We start from the raw sequence: 27,069 nt of genomic DNA on the forward strand, positions 1-27,069 counted from the left end.
TAAGCATCATTGAACTTATTGAAAACCCCACTAGGGGGAACTGAGGCAGAAATGTAACTGAAGTTCTACACCAGACCACCAGGGGGCACTACATTGGTGAGTAACTGTCATTACAGGGTCCAAGACCCTGGCATTGGGTAAGCAGATGCAGAACAAATATAGTTCTGCTGTGCAGAGTTGGGGTTAGATTTAGCTAGCTTGTGCAGATGAAGTTAAGCTACCTCTGTTGGATTTCCTTGCACTATGGGCAGGGTTGGCAGATCGATCTGCTCCTCTGTGGAGTCACTGCTATTATTCCTCCATTCACAGGTAGCGGTCTGAGAACAGTATTGCAACAATTTTTTCCAGCCTCAAGAATAGAATAATAGCTCCGAGTGACTATTTTCATTCTGCAGCCTGGGTAGAAGATCCATTCCCTCTCCCTAAAAGATTATTACTCTTGTATCACACAGCATGGTTGCTCATGCTGTGTGCTGGGGCCAGGATTTAGCAAGATTTGAAACTGATATAAATGGTGACTCACCCTGAACTCTTTCTGATAGGAGTGTCTCTCTGTGGGGATAAAAAAAAACAATGGCATTCTACACAAACTGTGGTGGAGTTTGTTTTTGTTTTTTTTTTTTTAGTTGTCATTATTGTCCTTAGAAAATCAAGTCACAGCTGGTTTCTAAGCACATAGAATAAAGCAACCAAATGTTAAAGTGCTGGTCATTTTATATTCAAGTGGCATATTACACAAGAATGGATGTGGAGCTATGTAGGCCCTGTTCTACAATAAGGCCTGGTCTATACTTAAAATTTAGATTGACATAGCTACATTGCTCAGGGGTGAAAAAACTCACATCCTGAGTGCCATAGTGATGCTGATGTAACCCTGCTGTAGATATGGCTAGGTCAGTGGAAGCCTTCTTCATTGACATAGCTCCTGGTGCTCAGAGAGGTGGATTACTTACTATGACAGAAAAACGCTTCCATCTCTGTAGAAAGCATCTGCACTATGGCACTGCAGTGGTATAACTACAGGTCTGTAGCTGTGCCACTGTAGCACTCATCACATAGAAAGCTCTAAGATATTCTCATCTTCCTAACGGTGCCATAGTATTGCAGTAAATCTGGTTTTTACAGTGTTCCTGGCCAAGATTGTATGCTGATGTGCCAGATATCACATATGGGAGCCATCTCTTATGATGCTTGCAAGCAGGTCAAATTCCTGCTCAGGGAATTCCCTTGGCAGTTTCATTTAAACATGGTGTTCTTCGCTCCCTATCTTGCAATGCTGGTGTAAAGTCACAGGCACTGTTAAACAGCTGTTGTGTTGCATTTCAGTAGTGAGTGAGTGATCCCTCTATATCCCTTTATCTCAAAAGGATGTCATGAGTCTTCTTTAATGTTTTTACTATGATTTGCAGTCCTCAGTTGAAAGCTGATTCCAGTGAAGCCTTAGAAGGAATTAGTTCATGTTCCTGCATAGTCTTTGCTTTTTAAATGCTAATTCGCATTTGTTCTTAGGCTAAGCACCAGCCCTACTAAAGGGCTCTAGATATCTTGTAATTTGTTTTTAAAAAATGGTCTCTTGAACATGAAAGGGGGAAAAAAGGCAAATCAAAACTTTCATCTTACTCTGATTTTGACTAAAAAAAATACACCCTGTTCCTTCACAACCATGAGCTTTTTAGGTGGACTGTTCCTCTTACAAATGATAAAACTCTGAAAAAAAATTATGCTAACCAAACCTTAACTCTCATTGTTACAAAGGAGACTTTAAGTAGCAAATGCAAAGAGGTTCACTTTTTGGAAATAGAAAACTTATGAGTATGCAAGATTTTGTTTGGGCCTATATGTAAGCTGGGTTCGTGACCTGTCAAATAATAATTCTACATTTCTTCTACCTTCAGGTCTTAAAGACCAGACTGGCAGTTGGTAAACGAGACAATACGCTTGGGATTGTTGACTGTGCTAGGAAGATTTTAAAAAGAGAAGGGTTGACAGCCTTTTACAAAGTTAGGTACCCAACATTCTGGGCAATAATCCTTCTGCTGGTATAGACCTGGCTGTCTATGAGGTCCAGTTCCTTGCTGCATGTATTATTTCTTTAGACACACAAAAAATGTAATGCTGCCCTCCTTATTACCCTCTTAAAATATGTATCATTCACTCACATCTGTAACTTACTTGTAGTTACACTTATTTGAGAATTTAAAAAATATCTGCCGTAGTATGCTCAGGGCTGGTTTTTCCACATCTTTTTCCTTACTGTGTTACAGTATTGTCAACCCTATGATTCAAAAATCATGAGTCAGACCCACCAAAATCATGAGATTCCCCCAGAATCATGAGTGGTTTTTGTTTTAAATTTATGTTGTGGTTGGTCGTCTGGATTTGGTGATGATTTTGGCTCCCACTGTGGGAACTCACCTCCACATCTGCTCCTTCTGCAGCTCCAGGGGTTCATTACCCCTTCTCTCAGGCCTGTGGGGACTCAGCTGTAGTGGAGTCCCTCTCCTCCTCCTTCCCAGGCCTGGTGTTGCAGGGTGGGAATAGGAGGGGAGATGAGCAGAGGAGCGATGCTATTGATTACAAGAAGGAAACTGGGGAGGGAGAGCGCAGAACTATCCTGAGCTGCTGAGCTTTTGTGTCCCCCTCCATTCCTGTGAGAACCACTTTGGCTCCTGAGGGGTGGGGAGAGAGAGCACTCTGCCTGTTTCCTGCAGCAATCCTGAATCGCTGCTCTTATCAGGAGGCAGGTGAGTGAGGAAGGCAGCCAGTCGGGGGGGGGGGGGGGTATATATACTTAAGTGTTTGTTGGATTGAGGCAGAGCACTCAACACATAGCAGGATCAAGCCCATGAATGCATTGGAATATTTTATGGAGGCAAAGGAGCACCTTAATATTATTTGTTAGCTATAAAGTCTGCTTAACTATCTAGTGTAAACTTTATATACCTCTCATTCATATCCATTTATGTTTTCCTGACAGGCTTTGAAGACTGCTTGGCTAGATCATTATGCATCAGACTCTGCTAACCCTGGTGTCTTTGTGTTGCTTGGATGTGGTACTGTCTCCAGCACTTGTGGTCAGTTAGCCAGCTACCCTCTTGCTCTCATCAGAACTCGCATGCAGGCTCAAGGTGAGAGCTGGGATTTGGGTTTTGGGAAGAATATCTTTTAAAGATATTTATAATTTGGAGAATACTCCCTACTTAAAAGAAAAGGAGTACTTGTGGCACCTTAGAGGCTAACAAATTTATTTGAGCCCAAGCTTCATGAGCTAGCTGTAGCTCACGAAAGCTTTATGCTCAAATAATTTATTAGTCTAAGGTGCCACAAGTACTCCTTTTCTTTTTTGCGAATACAGACTAACACAGCTGCTACTCTGAAACTCCCTACTTAGGCCTGTTTTTAAGGTGTCTAATACCATACTGACCTTGCCCATAAACTTTTGATTGGCTTTGTTAGTGGTTGACACAACCTTCATGTTACAGATTCCAGATTGTGTTTAATATTATATTTCATAGATTTGGTTGTCAATCACCTTATGTATTTTAACCCATTTATGGAACCTCCCATCACAAGCTATGCAAAGACCATATTGTAAAATCAAAGGACAAAGCTGAAATTAACAGACCAGAGAAAATGCATGGCCAGAGGAGATCAAGGCATTTGGTGTAGAGGAAAGCTCTGTGACCTTCAAGAAAATAAATCCACCACTGAAAAAGGGTCACTTTTACTAACTGTTGCAAATAAGTGAGAAGAAAGGTAGTAGAAGCTGCATGGAAGTGCAAGGTCTCAGACAAGAGAGGATAGATCAGCAGGACAAATAGCACTTTCAAGAACGTTGTTAAGGCAACCAGCAAGGTATTCTTGTGGCCCTTTCATGGGAGTGAGTTCCAAGGCCCATGTCTGCAGCTGAAAGAGACTTGTCTGAAACTTAGCGACTGAGAGCACACCTTGCTGTGCTAGGAAAGTGTTGAGAAGAGACTGGTACCAAGTCCATAAAGGTTAGAGGTGATAAGTTGTGCATCTGTGTAGTGAGGAGCTTTATATGATTAGAATATTAACATCACTAGAACTTCTGAATGATGGAGATTGCGATCTTCCTTTTCTTTTCTAGCACTGTTGGAAGGAGCCTCTCAGCTGAACATGGTTGGACTCTTTCAAAGGATAATTGCTAAACGAAGGAATCCTAGGACTTTATAGGGGCATAGGCCCTAACTTCATGAAAGTGCTTCCGGCTGTCAGCATCAGCTATGTGGTTTATGAAAAAATGAAACAAAATTTGGGAATAGCATGAAAAGAAGGAAAAAGCTGATAAGCCTCTAGCCTTCCTCAGGAATATTCAAACCAAAAGGATTTCTCAAATAACTGATTTGTTCTTGTTTATAATTGGGAGAACAGATCACTGTGCAAAGAAGCTGTGGTTTTGTTTTCCCCCCCAAGTGGAAGGAACTTCCTTAGTTTCTAAACCCCATCCCCAAACTGCTATCAATATAGTATGGATTTAAAATAAAAAAAAAAAACACACAGCATCTTTAAATCAGCTACAAGTTAAGACTATTAGGAAACCACCTATGGTTAGCTCTTGGCTCTTTTTTTTTTTTGTAATTACTGCTCTTAAATATGCATTTGATTGGGATGAAGCCACATTTGGGAAAAGTGTATACTGCATTGGTATTAAAAACACAGATTTGTCACACCATCTTATACTCAAGCAATTCACAGCTATCCTTTTGCACTTACCATCTGTAAAGGCAATATTGCTTTTTTGATAACTGTTAAAATAAGTCCTGGGAAAACATTGCTTAGAGGCAGGTAAGACTAGAACACCACATTAAACTTTGTCTCCTGATAGCTTTTCTTTCAGGATGACAAAATGTTTGGATTTTATTCCTCTGTTTTTCCTCAAAGAAATGAAAGTGCAAGGGGATGTTGTTCTATGGCATCAGAATACCTCAAACTGAGTTAAATGCTATGTTTTTATGGTACAGTCACAATGACTTTCATAGCTCATTTCACTGGGCTGCTTTCCCACTTAATTTATAAATGCTAGCAGCATTAGCCAAGATTGCCTTGGTTCTTGATGCAAGTTTTATAGGATCATAATATCAACAGAAAAGAACTGCTGGATCACTAAACTCCCTGCAAGTGCAGGTTACAGTTCCAGGATAAAGGAAGTATCTAATATAAAATTGATGCTGCATTAGGTCTTGGCTGTAATAATTGGAGTGTACCAAAACAAGCAAGATAGCAAAGATCACAGGGCTGATTATTGGGAGGCTTTTGAATGATTTTTCTCAGTGGGGTTTGGAATGCTGTCCTCCTCCTACTAGAGTCTGAGGACTCATTTGTTTCCCCTTCAGAATGGTTGCAGTTCAACAGCATTCTTCTATTTGATAATACTGGAGGGGTAGTTACTACTCAAGTGTGAGGCACTCTCTCTCCCCACCTACTGAACCTGATGGGCTGAGAGCACTGGCTCAGGGAGTCAGACTGGGACCAGAAAAATGAGATGAGGGTTGCAGGACACCACAATCGGAACATTAAAGTGGCCCTTGGTTTTTATATTAATGTGGAAAAATACAAACAAAAGCACTCAAAGAGCCCAAGAACTCATATTTTGATAAGTCATTATTTCACAGTTTCTCCCATATATGGGATGGATATTTTAATGTACAGACACTTTGTAAATGGCTTCCCAACTAAGGTATACTTCAGTTGCTTGCTGGCCTGAACGCTGGCACAAAATAACTGTTTTTGTAGCGTTAACTTGCACTAATTCCATGGGTGGGCAGACAGAATTTGGCCTTATGTAAGACACACACAAGGGGTAACCATTTTTCATTCTTGATCTTATAAATCCTGTGAGTTAATCTGGTGACGATATAAAATGGCAGCTTTTTTTGGCTTTACCTTTGTTAACCTGCCCTCTAGTTTATGCACTTCTTTTAGAAGCCAGAATCTATCGCTTTACAGCAGGTATTATGGTGCTTATGTACAATGTCTTTATGATCTGATTGTCCATGCTTTTTTGTCTTTACCAATCCCTTTGTACCTGCATATGATTCATGGGATCCAGTTTTGTTTCTCAATTATCCCTTTGACTGTAACAGATATATTCTTTATGCAATGTAAAGATGACCTAAGCAGCTCCTGTTGTGTAGCAGAGTCAGTCCATTTTGTTAATATTTTGTATAAGTGCCAATATGAGTGTTCAGTTATGGTGGGGACACTTTCAACTGCCAAAGAACATGAGACCATTTGAGTTTTAACTTTTCACCATGTGCCTCTGACGGGATGTGTTCAAATTATGTATTTAGTCTGTACTGAAAAAAGCTGATCACTTTTATAGATCTGTAAAACTACCAGTTTATAATAAATGTTTGTTTCCTAATCTGTCTGGGATGTATTATATTTTTCATAGTTTGAAAGACAGATGTCCAAAAGTGACAATTCCCTTACCTCCAGAACTGTGTGTGTGTGTGCTTTAATGTCAAATGAAAGACACAGCAGCTCTAGCCAAAAATTAGTACTGAAATCAGTGTACCCGTTACAATGGTAGCTGGGCACCTATTTTAGCATTTAAAGGCTGTGTCTTGGCTACACTACAGAATAAACTGTCAGGAGTCCCAACTGAAGTATTAATACTATTCCATCTTGCAGTGTAGATGGGGAAAAAGCAAAGTATCCAAAGTCTTGATCCTTAGCACAGTTCAATGGACACTGTAAAACCATGATTTGGTATGGTCTACTTTCATCTTGCAGAGAGCATTTTACTTGTCAAAGGACAGCCATATTTGTAAGAGTGACTTAATGTAGCTGATGCTTGTTGTATACTTTGTGCTTGTCTGTCTTTAATTTAAAGCTAGCTTAGAAAGCGAAGAATCAGTATATACAGCATTTTCAGAACTGGCTTCATTTCCACTGTACACTTAATGGTTTGTTTGCCCAGCTCAGCATGGAACAAATGGCCAGCATAAATAATTCCTTTTGATGCTGCAGTCTTTCATGTCACTATTCTCCTTCTAAAGATTGAAATTCTAGGGGAAGAAGCCTCCCAAAATTTGAATGTCACTCAATACCTAAAGTACTGTACATCATACATAACTAAACAGATTCTGTACAATTACCCTCTTAACCTATGGGTGAGTTAAGGGGTGTGTATGATTCCTGACTGAACAAACATGTCTGCTATTCAGTTCTTTATTCAGAGAAGGCGAGAATATGCATATGCAGAACTGTTATTGAAAAGACTTAGCCCTAAATGTAGAAAAGGAAAAAAAAAGTTCTAATGGCACCTGCCTTCTGATGTGTTTGGAGGAAGAAACTTGCAGCATAGTTTCTGTACTGAAATAGTCCTGCTAGCTACTGTGAAATTGGATATTAATTGAGAAGGTAGTTGTGTGTAGGGATGCGTGTTGGCAGATGTATAAATCATGTTGTCCGAGTCAGTATAAAATGTAGTGTATGTGTATATATAAATAAAACTAGTACTAAAACATTGTTTTTCTTTAAATCTGCTACCCTGAGAGGCAGAGTTCTACAATGTTCTCACTGGTATCTAGTCCTGATAGCTGTGGTATATCTGAAAATATCCTATCATAATTAAGAAAACATGACTGCCTATGATGATTGATTTTGAGATAGCAGTGATTCACAATGCAAACAGTGCCATATTAGTTACAAAAAATCCCAAAACCACATTAAGAATATGAAGATAGGCAACAACGAATGAGGATGTGGAAGAGAGAAGACTGGGATGGCAGGATGAAAGTGACAGGACAGTGACTGTGCCACTAAGTTCACACCCCTCTAAGAGGGAACATTTGGACCAGCATCTCCCATTAAAACCATCTGGCACTAGCAGAGAAGCAGAACACTGATAAACCAAGAACCATTTCTTCATACCTGCTCCCATAACTTTCAATGTATTCCACATCACTGATGATGACACAGTGGTCAGAGGGCCTTTGTTAAGGGAAAGTACAATCCAGAAACATAACAGAGTTCAGTCCTGACATTATTAGTGGTATAGTTGTTGCCACACACCTTTCTCCTTCCCACTCCTCAAATTATCTGTGTCTTGATCTCACTTTTGTTAAACTCTGCAGCCCAGGAAAATGTGTTTTCCTCCTTCCTATGTCTATTTAGATAATCATTTACTAAGTATACTGCATGTCTGATATTACTTCCTTTGCAGTTTCAAGGCATTTTGGTGGAAGGCAGTTAGATTACTTAGTGAAAGGTCTATAATTCATACAAACAATATCCATGGGGCCAAAGTGTAGAATTACATTTTTCATCCCTAGATCTCAAAGGGTAAATATAACTATTCTCATCTTACACATGGAGAAATTGAGGAACAGCAAGGGTAGTGACTTATTCAGTCACACAGCGAATCAATGGAAAGGCCAGGAATAGAATCCTTGATTCCTTGTCTACTGCTCTAAACCGCTGGACCTTGTAGTTACAGCCCTGGGCTTTTGAGACACATGCTGCTTGTAATAGTTGCGGTGTGCCCACCCTGCCTGGCTGGTCTGCTGTAGGAAGGCTCAACGCACCCATCTATTCCCTACTTCCTTTGCTAAAGCTAGTGATTATAGCAGAGCCACCCTATGTGTTCTGAGCCAAAGGATTCCAGTTCTGCCCTGTCCCTTCAATTGGGAGGAGAGGTGGGAGCTGCACAAGGGAGGGAGAGAAGGATCCCTGCATCTTTGCCTCTTCAAGCGCCTGTGCAGAGTCTGGCCATTACCCTGTACCCCTGCTGCACCATTAAACTGGCACTGAAGGAACAGCTTAGTGATCAGAAGGTGTCTGGTACAGCTCCTTTGAGCCAGCCAGCACAGCTGCAATAGGAGCCTTGGCCAGCCAGTCACTCCTTACTTTGTCCACATTGCTTCCCTCAGAGCTGTCTCTCCAAAATGGTACCTCCACAACTGCTGCAGCCTAGCCCTGGCTTCTTTGAGCCTATTGATTCATATAGCCCTGCTAATGTGAAGTGTAATGTATCACTGAGCACGATGCAGTGAAACAAAAACTTGCCAATTATTTTCTTTCCTACAGCATGAGTAGCACACGCTATTCCAATGATGTGGTAAGACGAGGCTTTTCAATGGGTTTCTGACTTGCTCACCCATGAGCTGTGAGGTGTTTCTCTCTATGCCTGACATTAACTGCATATCATGCAAGAGCTTGAGCCCTTCCATTGTGACCAGTCTTTATTCACCGTTTCATTTCAGACTCTTGGGTTGGTGGCAGTTGCATACAGCAGAACTCTGTCCATGCAATTCTCCCACCTGCACAGTCCATCTTTAATTTGCCTAGTTAGAAGTTTAGCCTGGAGGTGGATCCAATGAACAGCTTTTGTGCTGGGGTATACAAACCCCACATTAGGTAACACAGGATTAATGAGCGGTTGTAGCCTCAATCTGTTGCACCACACCTGTGACAAATGTCAGGCCTGGAGGGAGGAGCTTAAAACAGGAGACCGCTGCATAGTTGGTAGCAGACCAGAGGAGAGTAGGTTTCCAGTGCTCAGCTTCTAGAGAAGGGTTACGTAAAGGCTGGAGCTTTGCAAATGGCTACTGCCTGACAGCCCCTGGCCCCTCCCTGAAGGGAGGGATAACCTGACTCTGAATCACTATTGTTACAGATTAGCTCAAGGCTGATTGGGGCTACGATTTACGAGAGCCTCTCTGAGGAAAAAGAAAAGGAGTAAGAAAAGGATGCATCCGATGAAGTGAGCTGTAGCTCACGAAAGCTTATGCTCTAATAAATTTGTTAGTCTCTAAGGTGCCACAAGTACTCCTTTTCTTTTTGCGAATACAGACTAACACGGCTGCTACTCTGATCTCTGAGGAAAGAGTTCTACATGTCAGTGTGATGATTCATTGATTCACCCAGAGGGGGTGGACTATTCTAGACCCAGGTAAAGTGTTTAGTCTCTCACCACTTGACCTCAGTAGCAGACTGCCTGGCTGTCATCAGCCAGAGGCCAGGTGAGTGTAAAAGCCCTATCCCTCCCCTGCAAAGTGCCCCGAGAGAGAGGAGGACAGCACAGTGGTATTCCTAACCATTATTTCCGAACAGCAGCCTCCTTTCAATGTGAGCAGACCATTCAGCATCTAACAAAGACCTATCAGAAAGGTAATCTGAAATAAGATACTGTTCACACTGAGTGGGAGTCAGGGATGGCTGACTATGTATTCATAGACCTTTTCCCATCGTTTCATTTGATTCAGAACTATCCAATTGTGCACATTGTTAGCCAATGTAAATTGTAGGCTCTATCACACACACAACCATACCTATGCTGGTCAGTTTCCTCATGGTGACAAGCTCTTGTCTTATCCTCCCTTCCTAGTATTTCTTGCGCTCATTTACTGTGTCTTGTTTTAAGATTATAAACTCTTTAAGGCATGGATCTTCCTATGTGTTTGTACAGCACTTACCACAATAGGGCCCAGATCAGACTGGATGATACCACAATACAAGTGAACTGAGTAAGCCTCTGCCCAGGAATTAAAAAAAGGCCTTCCCCGGCTTTATTTCTTCATCACTGTACAATGAAAAACTAGCCTTATTGAAACACCTCTGTAAAAATGAGCAAAAATAGGATAAAGGATCAGTATGCCTCTATCCTTAAAATTCGAAATACCATCAGGGATATTTTATGGAAAAGTTGAGGCAGCTATGATCCCAAGTCCTGTTAGAAAAAGCATAACTACCACTGCCAAGCATTGCATCATAATATGAAATTTTGATCTAAACAGTATATAAGAAAAATGTAGACTGTAAGAGCCTCAGTTCTGTGAGAAGCTGAACTCTGAGAGCTGAAGGCACTCAGCACCTTACAAGTGTGGTCCCTAGACCAGGACTGAAGAACAATACTTGCAGTGATACTGCATATGGACAGTTCTAGCTAAGCTCTAAGACCTTATGTTGTCTTTTAAGATGCAGAAAATGTGGATACCATCCATGTAAATATTCTCCACCTCCCTCGCAAATGTATAGCAGATACATAATGATAGTTAGCAGGATGCCAGATATTTGAAGCTATATGCCTTTGCAATTGTACACTGTCATCCAAAGGCAGTCTCCCTATTAAATTTCATCCCTTCTTCCTGACCTCTTCCTTTAACACTTCAGTGCTTCTTTAGTGAGCTTTGCAAGGTAATGCAGTAATTCACCTACCCTTCTCTCCTATGGGCCAAGTGTGCCAGTGTTATACAGGCACAGCTTCTGCAAGAGACAATAGATGCAAACAAGTGTCGTCTATATGGTAGTATGTAACTATGCTACCCAAACCATAGTTAGCCCTGGGAAACCAAGGCAAGAATGTTTTAGACCCACTGCAATATTATGTGATATAGCATACCCACCACCACACTAAGTTATATATAGGAAATGAGAAATAATCTAAGGATGGAGGGCAACACTCTATTATAGCTAAATGGCCAGCACTTTTATCTGAGCTGGAGTCATTATCTCTTACAGAATGCTCTCTAGTTACAGTACCTGACCTACCTTTCAGCTCTCGTCAGTACACCTCCATCTAAAGGACAGGAGTACAAAAGAAAAAAAAAAAGGTTAACTACAATTTTTTTTTATTTCCAATAACTCATTTAAAACAGCCAATCACTGTATACATGGTAAGCCCCGTAACCCTTTCTTAAAGTTTAAATTGCATAGTATACATATATCTAGGCTTTAAACCCAGCAGTGCCATCTATTGGTACATTGCAGTGTAGGAGTAAAGAAGTGAAGTGCTCACAACTTTCCAGGTGTCCTCTGCCAAATGTGTAATGTAGTCTACAGAGTTCAGCTATCTGAGTGGCTGTACAATGGGAAAGAAGCTGGCAGGTCTCCACTATCAGTAGAAAATGTCAGCAGCAGCAGCGGTAACTTTCACCTTTGTTAAAATAAAGGGACTCTAGCCTGTAGCAGCACAGCAACAGACCTGCTTGGCCCCTATATTCAGCTCTGGTAGTGCCAATGTGTAGTGATCCAAAGTGGCACTGGATTCTAGCTGCAAGACAGGCAGCTGACTTGTATGAGTTCTTGGGGGGAAAAACCTCTTCTTCTAACTGAAAAGGTGATGCAATGACCAATAGCAGGGTCACACACTTTGTAGCTTCTGTCAGCTAAGGTCATTGTACACACCAGAGGTTTCTTGCATTCCTCCATTTCCATCTCTCCCCCTGTGTGCCATCCTCCCAACCCCCTTTTTCAAGGACTCCCTACAACTCCCCCTAATCTCCCCTGTGCCAGGGGTTGTGTGCAACCCCATTTACCAGGGTCCCCCATTCTTTCCCATAGCTGGTGCTCTGTGTACCTCCCATTCAGGGGTCCCTCATGGCTTGGGCTGTATTCACACTCCCATTATTTTCAATCTGGTATTCAGGGTGTCAACCTGTTACAATTCTACAGGGAGGATAAGCAGAGATGACATGGGGTACTGTTATAATGCAAGATGGTAATATGGCACCTATAAAGGCTCTCTAGTTACAGTACCTGACCTATCTTTCAGCTCTTGACAGTACACCTCCATCTAAGGCACAGGAGTACTAAAGAAAAAAAGATTAACTACAATATTTTTTTATTTCCAATAACTCATTTAAAACAGCCAATCACTGTATACATGGTAAGTCCCTGTAACCCTTTCTCAGAGTTTAAATAGCACAATATACATGTATGTAGACTTTAAACCTAGCAGTGCCATCTATAGGCATATTGCAATATAGGAATAAAAAAAGTGAACTGCTCACAACTTGCCAGGTGTCCTCTGCCAAATGTGTAATGTAATGGCACCTATAGCTATATAGCAGGGGTGGTCAACCTGAGCCTGAGAAGGAGCCAGAATTTACCAGTGTACATTGCCAAAGAGATGCAGTAATACATCAGCAGCCCCCTCCATCAGCTCCCCCGCTCCCAGCGCCTCTCACCCACCAGCAGCCTCACTGATCAGCACCTCCCCCTCCCAATCAGCTGTTTTGTGGCATGTGAGAGAGGAGGGGGAAGCGAGAGCACTGCAGGCTCAGGGGAGGGGGCAAGAAGGGATGGAGTGGGGGGCAGGGCTTGTGGCAGAACCAGGGGGTTGAGCAGTGAGCATCGCCTGGCACATTGGAAAGTTGGTGCCTGCAGATCCAGTCGTGGAGTCTGTGTCTATACAAAGAGTCACATATTAACTTCTGAAGAGCTGCATGTGGCTCTGGAGCCACAAGTTAGCCACCCCTGCTATATAGTCTGAGCTATTGAAGCTGTACTAAACAGATGGTAGAAGATCTGTGTCCCCCTTCCTTTGGTTTTCCCCAAATTTAACAAGGTTCAGGCCACTGATCCTTAGAATATTCCCTAAGCTTTTGGAATTGCTTAGTGTTCAAAAGTTGTTACATATTTAAAGAAATGCTATCAGATTAAGACCTTTGCAAACTCACCCAATGTGAGGAATATTCATTCCACACAGCCCCGTCTGGTTTACTATGGGAGCCAGAAGGGGCCAATTAACTTTATAGGCTGCACCTGAAGGGAAGTCAGAGCTTGATAAGGATTAATTGCAGCTGAAGCCAGTGGGGGTAGGATTATAAAACTAGGAAGTGAGACTAAGCAGTGGCTGTAGAGAAGCCTTTCCTGACAGGCAAAGGGAATTTAGGATTAGGAGGGTGGTAGTGGAAAATAAGTCCTGGGGTCTAGGTCTGAGAAGGGTGAAATAGCTACAGGGAATGGAAAAAGCTCCGAGATAGGCCATGATGGGGCAGTGGTAGATAGGAGCCCAGGAAAACACTGACTGAGTAGATTGACTGGACAGTCATAGTGTCCTCATCTGGAACCCAGAGTTGTTGGGTGGGGGGGCCCCTGCCTCCTCCCCTGAGCATGCTGCTTTCCCCCTTCTCTTCCCTCCCCCCCCAGCCACGCGAAACAGCTGTTTTGCAGCACAAGTGCTGGGAGCTATGGAGAAAAAGCAGGTACTCTCGCATGTGATCAACAGTCACTCTTTCTTGAATGATCAACTCTTCTTTGGGGAAAAATAATAATGGCAAAATCCCAGACATTTTTAGATATTTAAAAATTCCTCCTTGATGGCAATTTAAGAACCAAAAAGCCAGACATGTCTGGGAAAATACGAACGTATGGTAACCCTACTTTTAGCTGCAACTTTGATTACAGGCTCACAGCAGTGCTTCAAATTATACAGTCTTTGCCAGCTAAGCCAGACTTCTGTTAGATGTGGGATAGTGGGGGAAGAGGGACAGAAAAGAGAAGAAATTATGTGGGAAAGAAAAAGGACAGGCAGGGGGATTAAGTGTTACACTCTGGTGGGGGTTGGGATTTAGCCAGGGTTGTGGAGATGGTGATGTCATTTGGGTCTCTCTCTCTCTCTGGCCCAGCCTGGTCAGGATATCTTTTGTGATCAGGATGATGAAAGCATAAGGGAGTTATGCTGGATTTGGGAGTCCCAGACTATGGTGAGGGTGGCAGCCGTGATAGTAAAGCTTCCTACAGCAGTTGCTGGCAGAGAGCTGCTTTTTTTCTGGTAATTTTCCCCCACAAGTTTTTAGTGTTTAAGAACCCCAAAAGGGAGCGTAGGGCAGAATAGTCCATCCTCTCATTATTTTGTCCAGCAATAGGCTTAATTTCCAACACAACAATTTTGGTTTATTGGGGTGTTTTTTTTGGGTCCTAATTTTCCATATTTACCAAGTGTGATCTCACAGTTCTTGAATTATATTCGGCCTGTTTTAATCTAAACCAAGGCCTACTAATATAATTGAAGGACTTTGTTCAGATCATGCCGTCAGTTTAAAAAAAAAAAAAAAAGTAGGACTGAATTAGTTTAGTCTGTCTCCCTTTTCTACCTTCTCCCATCAGCATTTATTATTATAGATTGTGACACTTTGTAATATTGTTTATTATATTATACACTTTCTACAGTTGAACTCATAATTTGGATAAATTTGTATGCCCAGTTATTAAACATAAGGCATTCTGATTCCAAGCTGTCTGCTGGCCTGCAGCTTGTACAGTTGGATCAATGGTGGTGCACACAGCTCGTACTGGATATCTGGCTCATAAATATTTCATTTTGCATTTGCCAGCCAGCCATGGTTTGGGAAGGGATCAGATACCAGTGCAGCACAGAAGAATAGGCTAGTGCAGCATAGTATTTCTCCCCAGGGAGCTTCTCCTATACTTCAGCTTTCTTCTTGACTGTAAATCTCTGTATCCCCTTTGTTATGTTAAAGCCGACATAACTTCATGTTCAATGCCCCTACTGGGAACATCTGCCTTTTAGTTTATGATTTGACCAGTATAATTTTAGTCAAATTCACTATATTAAGGAAGAAGAAAGGATAGAGGCAGATTTATTTAATCAATATTACTTGTTTTGGAGTGGGTAGCTAATATCTACACCTTGCTTTACATATAGTTTGTTGGACAATGCTCCAGTGCCACTAATCATTGTCACAGGGTGATACCTTCGTTAAGAGAGAATATAACCCAATAGCTAGGGCATTAGACTGGGAGTCCAGGACATGTGGGTTCTTATTTCAGCTGTGACAGTGACCTTGTCAAGTCACTTCACTGTGCCTGTTTTCCCCTCATAAACTCAGTCCCTGCCTCAACTAAATTACAATGTAAACAGATGAGACAATCTGACACTGTTTGATCAGTGCCTAGCAGAATCAGGCCCTGATCTTGGGTGGAGACTTTTGGTGCTACTAGAATACAAATAATAAATAATACTTTGGTGCCTCCTTAACTCACTAATTTGGGTTGTCTCTCTCAAACCCCTTGAGGTGCTGTTACCACTCAGTACAACTGCATGTCGAGCCCCTACCCAGCTAGATTGCATGGATGCTCCCAGAGCCACTCACGCATCACACAGAGAAAGGCATCAGTTAAATCCCACCCCCCCCCCACCAGCCTTGTACTACAGGAATATATTGTCTTGCACTGTTCAAGTTTATTAATTGGTTCACCACTTCATCAATGGAAAGTGGACATGCACTAGCCTGTGTAACCTGAGCAGATTTACCAAGCACTTCAGTCAAACTCACTGGTAAGGATAAACATTACAGTAAGTTTGATTAGAAAAGAGATTAAGTGATAGGCAAAAGTCAGTAGTTACCAAAGGAAAATAAAAGATAATCACACAGTCTAAATTCTCAACCTTATTAGACTATGCAATATCTGGACTAAGCAGTTTTCCTCTCCCCACTGGATACTGCAGGTTGGTTACAGTCTTTCATATGCAGGCTCTCCCTGTTAGCCTGGGGACCTGTCTCTTCAGTTCCAGCATTCTTGTTGCTTTCAGTGTAGGTGGGGCAAGAGACAGGACCAACCATGTGCCCTCTGTCCTCTATTTTAGATCCTCATTCCATGTGTGGAGAACACAAGTCCAGGCATGTCTGGTGGGCATTGCTGAGTCACCAGGCAAGGTTGAGAAATTCCCCCGCTGCAACCTTGTGCAACTGAATCATTGAGTTGTAGCTCTCTTGCTGGACAATGACCATTGATGGTTGTTTGGCACCTGCCCAGGCATTGGTTACCTCCCTTGTTGTCTCTGGGGAAGCTAATATCTGGGTGATTTCCCTAACCCACAACATATTTTAGTGACAACCATATAACACAATCTCATAAGTTCATATGCACTAATAAAGTATGTGTTTAGATAGAACAATGGCTTTCAGAAAATTATACCCTTTCCCATAATAACTTATGTCATGTTTTATATGAAATATCAAAATTATATATTGTGACAAAGCTCTGTCCTTGCCTCCGTGGGTCCCACATTTCCTGGCGGATTTCGCTAGCCTCAGAGGCTCACTGTGACCCTCCATGTAACCCTTCTTTCTCTAGAGAAAAGGGTCACAGTCTACTGAGCCATTTTCATCATAAGCCAGCAAGGGAGGCGAGGAGAAGTTATCCTTCCTTGCACAGTCTCTGTTGTCTCACAGTCTCAGTGATTAAACAGGGGGCAATGGTGGAGGGGGGGGAAAGCCCAAGCCCACCCTCTACTCTGGGCTCCAGCCCAGAGACCCTAATAGTATCAGCTATGGTAGCTGACCTTTTAGAAACACAACGTACAATTCCCTGGCCTACTTCCCCCACAGCAGCCCTCACTTCCTCAAGCTCCACTTCACCTTTATCTCAGGGCCTCCTTCCTTGTGCCTGATACGCTGTGTACTACTCAGCCTCTCCAACAGTGCAACTTCCTCCCACAGCTCCTGATATGCACACCCACCTGACTAACTTGGAGGCTTTTAACTAGTTTCAGCCAGCTCCTGATTGGCTTCAGGTGTCCCAATCAACCTAGCCTTCTCCCTGCCTTCTGAAAAGTTCTTAATTGGCCCCAGGTGTCTTAATGGACCTGGAGCAGCTGTCATTTCACTTATCCTGGTTTTGTTTGTTTAGGGATTTGTTTAGCCTGGAGTGAATATATCTATCTCCCCCTACTCTTCCATAGTCTCAGAAGGTAAACCGTCCCAGGCCTGGCTAGTACTTGGATGGGAGACCGCCTGGGAATCCCAGGTGCCATAGGCAGCTTTTCCCGGTCCGAGCCAGCTCTCTCCTTTAATTCCGATCCTCCGTCCATTCATGCCTCCGGGCAGAGTTCCTCTGGGCGGTGTCCACTGACTCCCTTGACACCTTTGAAGAGAAGTGGGCGCTGTCCGGCGTTCTCTGCTTGGTGTCCCCGTTTGGTTCCCTTCGTTTGACCCTTTAACCGCACCCCTGTCCCTGTTGTTCATTAGTTGTCCCCCGTAATTATTTGGCTTTCCAGGTCCTGTGGACCCTCTTCTTAGGCTGGGGGGTGGATCCTTTAGCAGTGGATGGGCTTCGCCTGCCCACTTCCTGGATCCCAATACGGGGACTACTCTTCCATAGCCATCGGGCCTTGCCCCGTCACAATATACATGATGAATATGGGGATTACAAGGTGCTCCCCTGAAATATAGAATGTCACAGCACCTATCCCACCAGATCACAATGTTAAAGGTAGAGGCTACAGCTACATTAGAGATCTTATAGCAGTGCAGCTGTACCACCGAAAGATCTCTAATGTAGCAGCTCTAAACTGACAGGAGAGAGCTCTTCTGTCGGTTTAATTAATCCAGCCCCAATGAGCAGTGGTAGCTATAGTGCTGTCCACACTGGTGCTTAGGTCGGTGTAACTTATGTGATTCAGGAGTGGTTTATTCACATTCCTGAGTGACACAAATTGTGCTGACATAAGCTGTAGTGTAGACATAGACTGTACCTAGAGAAAGGAATTTGACTTCCTGTTTGTCAATTTTAGCACTGCCTTTTTGTTTAATTCACCGGCAGTGCTCCTCACAATTTGACAGCAAACCAACCATGTACCCTAATCCCCAATATGGAGCATAGCAGACCGCTGAGAACTGGAGTTGCAAACCCCACTTGCAGCGGAAAAATGTTCAGCATCCAGAGAGAGGAGAGGAAGGATTTAATGTTCTCATGATCGGTAAATTCAGCTTCACTTCTAACAGGGATTTTAGTTTTAGAACTCAAGCTGGGGTTCAGAATTCAGCATGCACAGAATAGCAGGGAAGTGAATAAGGGAATTGCAACTTAACTTCACCCCCTCCCCCCATTCAAACATAACATGCCAGTACTATATCGCAGTTATAAAACGAAGGTAGATAGTCCATTATTTCCTTTCTCCTTGCCAGCTGCAAAAAGCCAGCCACGTGGAGATGTTAGTAGAGCTGTTTGCTGTCTAGAATGCCTTAGTTAAATAGTGCTGCTACCAAAACACTTGTGGAAGTTTCCCCTTCCTCTTTCACACCCTGGAATTATCCCCATAGATAACAGGAGAAATTCTGGGCCCTACCTGGCTCCTGGGCAGGGTGTGGTTAACTCCCACTCAAGTTTCCCAATCCCCTTACTGGTACTCATGAGAAGGTCTGTAAAACTGTCTGGTGTGGGGGGAAAAGAGTGTTTTGGGGTAGTATAGGCCTAAACTCCAGGACTGGGATGAATTTAAAGCTAGGGAATGTTCTATTTATTAGTAGCATTTTAAAATTATAATTTTAAGTGCCAGCAATGTGCTAATATGTAGGTTGTTAGATATCCTGGTTAGTTGAATTACCTTATTTTCTTGTTGTAAACTATGTCCTTTACCCCTCAGAACGTCTCTTGGATGAAGAGACCTTGCTGACAAAGACATGAAAGGTGAGTGATAAGAGAATGAGCTTTGATGCAAATTTGGAGTAACACTATTTAGCTCTTATATTGATTTTTCATCTATGGATCTCAAAGTGGTTCACAAAGCAAGTATCATCATCTGGGATTAAACCAGGCAGCTTCCCAAAGGACAATCCCCACTGTGTTGGGAGAATCTCTGCAAGTGTAGGCTCTGCAAGCCTTTTACACCAGCTCTTGTCTGTATCTCTGGTGTAAGAGGTGAGCTGGGGGCATGGTGGAGCTGAGGTACACTTTGTCTGATCTCCACTGCTAGGAGGTCCAAGAATGGAAGTTAGAATAGCCCTTCTGCTGCTCTAACTTCTTGCACAGCCAAGTGGATAAGGATCAGGGACCCACAACTGGGTCTCTGTGGCGGTCACTCTACAGATGTGATCCGCATTCTGGCATAGTGAAAAATCAGGACAACAAGGTGCAGGGCAGAGGAGTGTTAGGCCCTATATATTGTGGTGTTTGGGTTCTGTCCACAGAGGGGAAATGTTTTTTACCATGCATTCAGCTGTTTGTTTTCTGGTTCTTGGTCTTGGGGACCAAAACTATCCTGCAAAAAAATCAGCCTTCAGTTACCAAATTTTTCCAGTAGGTGGCACACCTTTCTCAGTGCTGAGAGGTGCTCTGCACTGCAGACTGTTGCCAAAACAGATACTCTCTGGCACTGATACTCAGATCTCAGTAGTTCAGAGGAAAATTAGCGATCAACATTACCCAAAAGAGCCACAGTAGTGTGAATTTATTGTTTCATTTAGTATAGTACTATATATTCATATTTAAACAGCATAACAGGGGAAATACTTGGTTTAGTCATTTTGCTATGAGAATAATAAACTATTTTATAAACTACAATTGGTTAATAAGATAATAAAAGCATCCTGATTGGGTAATAACCTAGACTGGTTAATAATTACATCAGTGTTTTAATATCAAGTGCTGCAAAGAGCTGCAGGAGACACTTTAAAGAGCTGCTTGTGAGTCTCAGTCTGAGTATCGCTGCTCTCTGGTCTTGGAGGGTATTTTGTTAAAGCTGTTAATGTTTCCCCATGACTTAGAAAAACCACTACACCTTTGAGGCCAGATATAAATATCCTCCGTCTTCCATAATTATGTGGGGGAGGGGTGCAACGGGGTTATTTTGCCTTATGGAATAAAAGCCTGAGCGGGGCACCCATCTCTGCTCCTGTTTTACTGGCTAGAGGGCCAATGGGAAGTCACACTTTTTTTTTTGTGGTCTGCAACATCTGACTAGAAAAGCCCAGCTAACATCTTCACCTCAGCTCCTGCTCTTCACACCTCTTCTTCTGCTGTCCCTTCCTCTCAGTTTTAGTAACAGGTTCTTTCACTGTTTGTATCTAATGTTTGCTTTTCTTCATCTTCTCTTTTGTTACTTTCATCCCTTTCTTTTTCTGCTGTCATGTCTGACAGGCTAATTTAGGGCCTGATCATTCAAACCTTTATTCATGTAAATAGTATGTGCTCACGCAAGGAATCCCATTTAAACTATATTATGGCTCAGGTGAGATAGCACCTCTTGTGCTATGTACGGAATAGGGAACCCCAATAACAAATGAAGGTCAGCAAATTGAAGGGACCTCAAGGGAGGGATCCAAAAATGGCTAAGGGATTTAGGAAGAAAGTTTCAAAGAATTAATAAAATGTACCCTGGCTATACAACAGCCAACTCTAGAGTATATGAAGGATGTAAACACCAAGGTGGAGGAGCAAAAGTGAACACTGGTACCAGTAGTGGGAGTTGGCTAAGGGGAAAATGGGATCAAAGTGAGCAAATGAAATTTTAGGCTGAAAATCAGGAACATATCCCTGGTAGTGAAGTAATCTCCCAAGAGATTCCCATTGCTTGGGATGCTATTTAAAGATGGAATTAATCAGACCCATTAGGACATGCGATAAGTATAATCCTGCACTGCCTGTGTGTTGACTAGAGTTGAACTAAGAGATCTCTTGCCTTTGTCTATGACTACTGTTTTCTCCATCATACAGAATTATTGTTGTCTTCCCTTGAATCTATACCATTCTCCTCCTAGATTCTTGAGAATTGGTGTTTCAGAGCCTAAACACTGACAAGGCACATCTTGTTAAAACAAACAAATGGGATACAAAATGCCCACACTCCAAATCTAAAAAGCTCCATGTGTCCAACTTCATGCTCTTACCCACATACGTTCTGATAAGAATGTTCAGAGAATAATTTGAGATTTCAATCATGTTTAAATATTTGATCTTTTTTTTGATATATTAATAACTTCTTTTTGAGGAATTCTGACTATTACTTCTCTAACTTTCCAATTGTGGTATTTAAAAGAAGCTGGTTGATTTATTTCTAAGACTGTGATCCCAAATAGCAAAAGTTTTGGAAGATATGGGATTTTAAAAAATCTAACTACTAACAGTTGTCTCTAAGGTGATTTATACCAATCAAAGACATCCAGGGCTGGAGTTTGTCATAAAAGATACAATAGGAAACCAATGCTCTGGTGCTACCTTAATCTTCAGGAACTGTGGCTCACTAGAAGTATTTGAAACTTGTAATTACAGACTTTTTTAACTTTCAAGTCTATCTCATTAGTATTTGAAGTTTAGATATTCAGTGGGTTTGTAATGGAATAGATCTGTTGAGAATGGACCTTATATTTTGAAAAAGAGAGATTCTGCTTTCAAAGGCTTTCTACAAATGACATTCTTTTCAATTGTTTTTGGAAGGTGCTTTCTGGAGCTGAATCTATTGTCAATATCTAGGCCTCAGTCTCTGAGCTCTCAGGCTTTAGACTGACTCAAAGTTATTTTGTCTGATGGCTCTTCAGTAGCTTATGTGAAATCGGTTTCATGGCAGTCCAATTCCTAAAGGTCAGGAGACTGCATCACAGAAACGATCATCACAATGAGTACTAACTAGCAGCTTGTTGACAGCCTTAACAGAAGACTGAGGTTGGAATGGGTATGGAACATGAGCTACTCTCTTGCCTTAAAAAGTGGTCTCCCAGGTATGAATTGAGGCATGCGAGTAGGGTGGTTTGAGGTCGCTTGTGGTGCTTTATTTGCACTGGGAATACAGAACTTCAGTCTCTCAACCTGCCTTTCACGAAACTTGCATGAGAACTTCTGTGTCAAGATGAGACCCACAGCTAAACAAGCAGAAGTAGGGGAGGTTTTGGGTCACTGTGGGATGGAAATAGAAGAAAGCAAACATAATATCAGGATTCCAAACCCCCTCATATTTTCCCCTTAGATGCACGTAGAAAAATACAGCGTATAAAGAGAACCAACTATTTAAAACTCTTCCTGGTCTAAGGCTGTAGCATGGCTTAGAAACATGAGCCCAAGTCTCCTTACACCAATGTAAATCAGTAGTATCTCCAATGGGAGCATCTCACTCTCTCGTGAGAGTTCTCTTTGCTCCTCTCATCTCCTTGGCCAGCCCACTGCCCCTGCACTCATGTTCCTCTTGAGGCTTTATTATGTTGGACAGTTGGTCAGGAGCGCTCTCTCTCCTTGGGGGTGTCTTCCTTGCTTGTCACTCTCCATGTTTCCTTTGGGTTTGTCTTCAGATGGGGAGAGGAGATAGCCTGCTGCAATGAACCAGTCTCTCTCAGTGCTTAATTTGTTCCAGGGCTGAGCTCCAGCAACTCAAGACTTGGCAGTTTATAGCACCTGTCTGGTTGCTGCATCAGTTATGAAAGTTTTTTAAAAAATTACTTGAACCCTGGCACCTAATTGCTTGAATCTCAGTACTTCTTTCATTACAAATTAAGCAGTGATCTCAAAAAGCCCCCGTTGCTGGGAGGATAGAAGTGCATGGATTGTCTCTTAAACTCCGCTCACTGCTGGGACCTCTGGTTGGGGGGCTGTGAAGAATTGGCACTACCTTAGGACTTTACAGTTGTCACTATCCCGCACCCTCTGGGTACGTGGAACAGAAGTAAGAACAGAAGGGCTAGAACTTAGATCCTCTTGCTTCAAAGGCACAGACCCCTACCTCTTGAGCAAAAAAGAATTTCTAGAGGATATAGAGTCTGATATACAACTGAATAGTTTTGATTTCTTTCAGTAATAGTAATCTTAACTATAATTAGAGATCAGTGGTATAAACATACACTAATTAGATCATTACAATATATTTGAGAACGTTTTGTTAAGATGACACACTTGTTGGTTTTTTATCATATATGTAGAACACTCTTGATTTACTGCGGATCACTGGAATTTTTTATTTTTTAAAAAGTGACAGATTCATTAATTTCTCATAAGTTATATATATTTGCTGAAGTATTACTATTTAATTGCATGACTGACATCTGAGCATAGCCATGCCGGGAATATTTTTATTAAATTAACTTAACGTAATATATGAATAAATCTGATAAAAGCTGGGAAATGCAGTGTCCAGGATAAACTCCATCCTTAGCTCATGTTGCTGTGACACAGTCTTGTAACGTATGTAATACAATATGTAGTATCTTCCTCAGTTCTGAGACCACTGATAAAGGATCTTAACAGCTGTAGTAGAGGTTCAAAGAAGGGCTATAGAATGAATTTCCTGCTTTTTGTCACCTTAAGGCAGAGCCTTATATTTGCTTCCTATATAGTTTGTTGTGTAACTTCCTTTAAAAATGTATTCATTTTAAAGCAAACAGAAAACATCTGTCAGAATGTAAGAATTGAAATGTGACTGAAGCTGCCTTTTTAGCTAGAAATACTGTATATTTAGATAATTTTTAATACTTGTCTTTAGAGAGTTTATAAAATGTATATTCATCCATCTCCTGTTGCTCTCTAGTGGCTTGTTTTCTAATTATGCATCTAGTGTCCTGTGATTTAAACCAAAAAGACCATTTTGATTTGTATTATTTTGTAGCTAATTTTTTAAAAGGAGATTTCAGGCATATAGCACTTACAAATTCTGTTTGATATAATGAAATCTGTCTGTTTATGCCTTATGGTTATCTTTGCTGTGTTCTTGCATCATACTTCCAGAGGCAAAGAGGGAGACTGGTGCCTGGGTGACAGCCTCTGAATGGGACAGTAGTTAAAGATCATCAACAAGTGAATAAGCCTTTGCACAGCAGAACCTTGGGGTGGCTGCAACCTAGGTAAAACCAGTTTTTCATATTTGGACTCCTGGTGGGTGGTAACAGGAGCAGACCACCTGATAGGGAATTTTGCTCATGTGAGGGAGGCTTTGAGGCTGGCCAGGAGGGTCACATGACAGAGGGGATAGGAAATTCTAACAAGACCAGGTCTCCACTAAATAGCAATCTCTTACCAACCAGAAGACTGAGCCAGAGGAGTGAGGGCCAGGGGAGACCTCAGAAAGCAGTGACAACTCCCAAAGAACTCTTGAGTTGTGAGGAAATTGAGGCAGGGAATTAAGTTTCTTATTTTGCCTGAATTTGTAGATCTCTTGGTGCTCTCTAAAGTGAAGAGAGATTTCTAAACCAATCTCTTTTTAAAGTCTACATCTTATTTGCTTCAACTATCACATATTCCTGAAGGGTTAAATTATAAATCAGACTACCCACAAGGTTTGAGCTCTGGGGAGCATATGCTTAAGCTACTGGAGAATCTTGGGTGGTATTCAGCTCTGGTCTTGGGCTAGGGCAGCTGGATGCAGGGTCCCACATCCAGGGTACTGAAGTGGTATTGGACAGTTCCAGGGGAGAGCCTCGAGGCCAAAGGGAGAGACAGTGGCTGGAGCCTACCCAGACCAATGTATGGATCTAATCTCATCAGCCTGGGGGAAGCTCAGCCAGGTCTGTGACCTTCCCACTGGAAACTTGAAGGCAACTAAGCTTCAGTCCCGTTGAGAAGAATGGGTGTCCTTGGCTTCTCTAGCTGTCCTTGGCTTTCTGCTGCATTATCTGTGTCTCTGTGGTGATTCTCATTTTTTTTCTCATATTTTTTGTGTGCACGTGCGCACACACAGCTGCAAACAAATGCAAGGGTGAGGGGGTTGAGTGGATATTAGATGTCTGGAAAACCCCTTGGGCCACATGGCACATCCCCTATTCCAGCCTTACATGTAGCCTGTGTTGGGCTGGAGGCTCTTATTGGTTCAGTTATCTGCTCTACATTCAAGATCAATGCAAAAAGTGATTGAGCTCCATTAAAGGGTGGCTGTTACACCCACCAGATTTAACAAGATTTCACTGAATTTCCAGCACAAGGCCTTTAATAATGCTAGTGTTATTTCTATTTTAGGTATTTATATGGCCCCCACTACCAGTGTCTGAACACCTCAGAATCTTAAACATATTTATCCTCACAACGGGTATGTCTACACTGCAGCTGGGACCATGCTTTCCAGAGCATGTAGTGCAGTTACATGCTAGCTCTGAATGAACTAACACACTAAAAATAGCGTAACTGGAAGTAGCATGGTCAGCAGCTCAGGCTAGCCACCCAAATACATACCCAGGGATCCCCAGCAGGTTTGTACTCAGGGAGCTAGCCCAAGCCACTACCCATGGCTACACTATTTTAGTGCACTAGCTCAAGCAGAGCTAGCATGTGTCTGTCTACCTATGCTGGGAAGCATGCTCCCAGATGGAGTGTAGACACCCTGTGAGTAGGAAAGTGCTATTATTCCCATTTTACTGATGAGGGGGGAAACTGAGGCACAGAGCCTGAAAACTTGCTCAAGATAATTTTCCATGGCAAAGCAGAAAATTGAACCCATATCTCCTTCATGTCCAGCTAGTGCCTTAACTGGACCATGCTTCTTCCCTTTAGCATTTTAGTTTACAAACCAACTCTGTTCAGACTGACTCACATCAGGGGAGGGAGGTCTGTATGGTTTCTTCATGATGATTATTTTTGTGTAAGAAAAATATCTGATTTTTCCCTGACTTTTTTTAACTGGGGGATTTTAAAAAAAAATTTGCTCAACTAAATATAAATTAGGGGATTTTTCTTTGTTTCTGTTTATGATTATTTGGTTTCAGGTTTCTGGTTTCCCAAGGTTGTGATGGGCAGGCGTGTGGGTTTGAGGAGGAGGGAGAGAGAGAGAGCTGTGAACCAAAACTCGTATGTACTTTAATTTCCATTTTGGGTCTTTATTCATGAATAGTCTTCACTTGAGGGAAAATATCATACTAAACAGACCCAGTCTAAAGCTAGCTGGAAAGTTTCTCAAATAATAAAATGAATGAGGCTGCTGAGCTAAATCTTTCCCTAAAGACTGTATTAATGAGTATGCTGCTTAGTTGGGATAATTATTTCCCTTTCATTTAATGGCAAATGTTAAAGATTAAACAAACCACTACTGTATACGTTAAATTCATACACACTTGTGCCCTTGTAGAAATCATAACCTCCTGGTAGGATGATCAGATGGGCTGAGAGTGAGTGAGCACAGAATTGCTAATGAGAAGGAATTTAGGTACTGGCAAAAAAAAATTACAATATTTGCTCCTGGCTTCAGTCTCTAGTTAGTGCTTCCAAAAATTAAAGGACCACCATCAAGTTTAAAATCACATTGTTTAAAAAATTGCTATCCTATGTTGCTAATAATACCCCAAGTTATTAAGCTGAACGGATTTTAAAAATCGACATTGGTTTTCAGGACTTCTTGTTTACTGTTGGTGTCTGTGAGCTTAGACAATGGAAAGCAGCTGGTTTCTTTCACTTTTATTTACTAGCACTTTTTGGTTCTCACATGCCCAGTGTTGTAATGTTTGGGATGCAAACACTGCAGGAGAAAGTTCAGATTCAAACAAAACTGGTTTCATTGAAATTAATGAATGTCATGAAAACATTTCTATTAATAGCACATTTGGGGTTTTGGAGGTGATGATGAAAGGAATTAGTTTTTAAAAAACCTACATTTGGGTCCAAACTTCC

The 27,069-nt window shown here is 41.9% G+C and overlaps 1 protein-coding gene across 1 annotated transcript in view; it reads left to right on the plus strand.

Moving 5' to 3' along the window:
- Window positions 1–6,388, plus strand: part of SLC25A24 (solute carrier family 25 member 24) — a 39,343-nt gene extending 32,955 nt beyond the window's left edge. Inside the window, 3 exon segments of the mRNA XM_043520499.1 lie at window positions 2,978–3,128; window positions 4,112–4,173; window positions 4,175–6,388. Coding sequence (XP_043376434.1) covers window positions 2,978–3,128; window positions 4,112–4,173; window positions 4,175–4,291 — 330 coding nt within the window. The 3' untranslated portion in view covers window positions 4,292–6,388.
- Window positions 6,389–27,069: the final 20,681 nt, after the last annotated feature.

This window comes from Dermochelys coriacea, chromosome 8 (assembly GCF_009764565.3).
Source record: "Dermochelys coriacea isolate rDerCor1 chromosome 8, rDerCor1.pri.v4, whole genome shotgun sequence".
Lineage (NCBI taxonomy): Eukaryota > Metazoa > Chordata > Testudines > Dermochelyidae > Dermochelys > Dermochelys coriacea.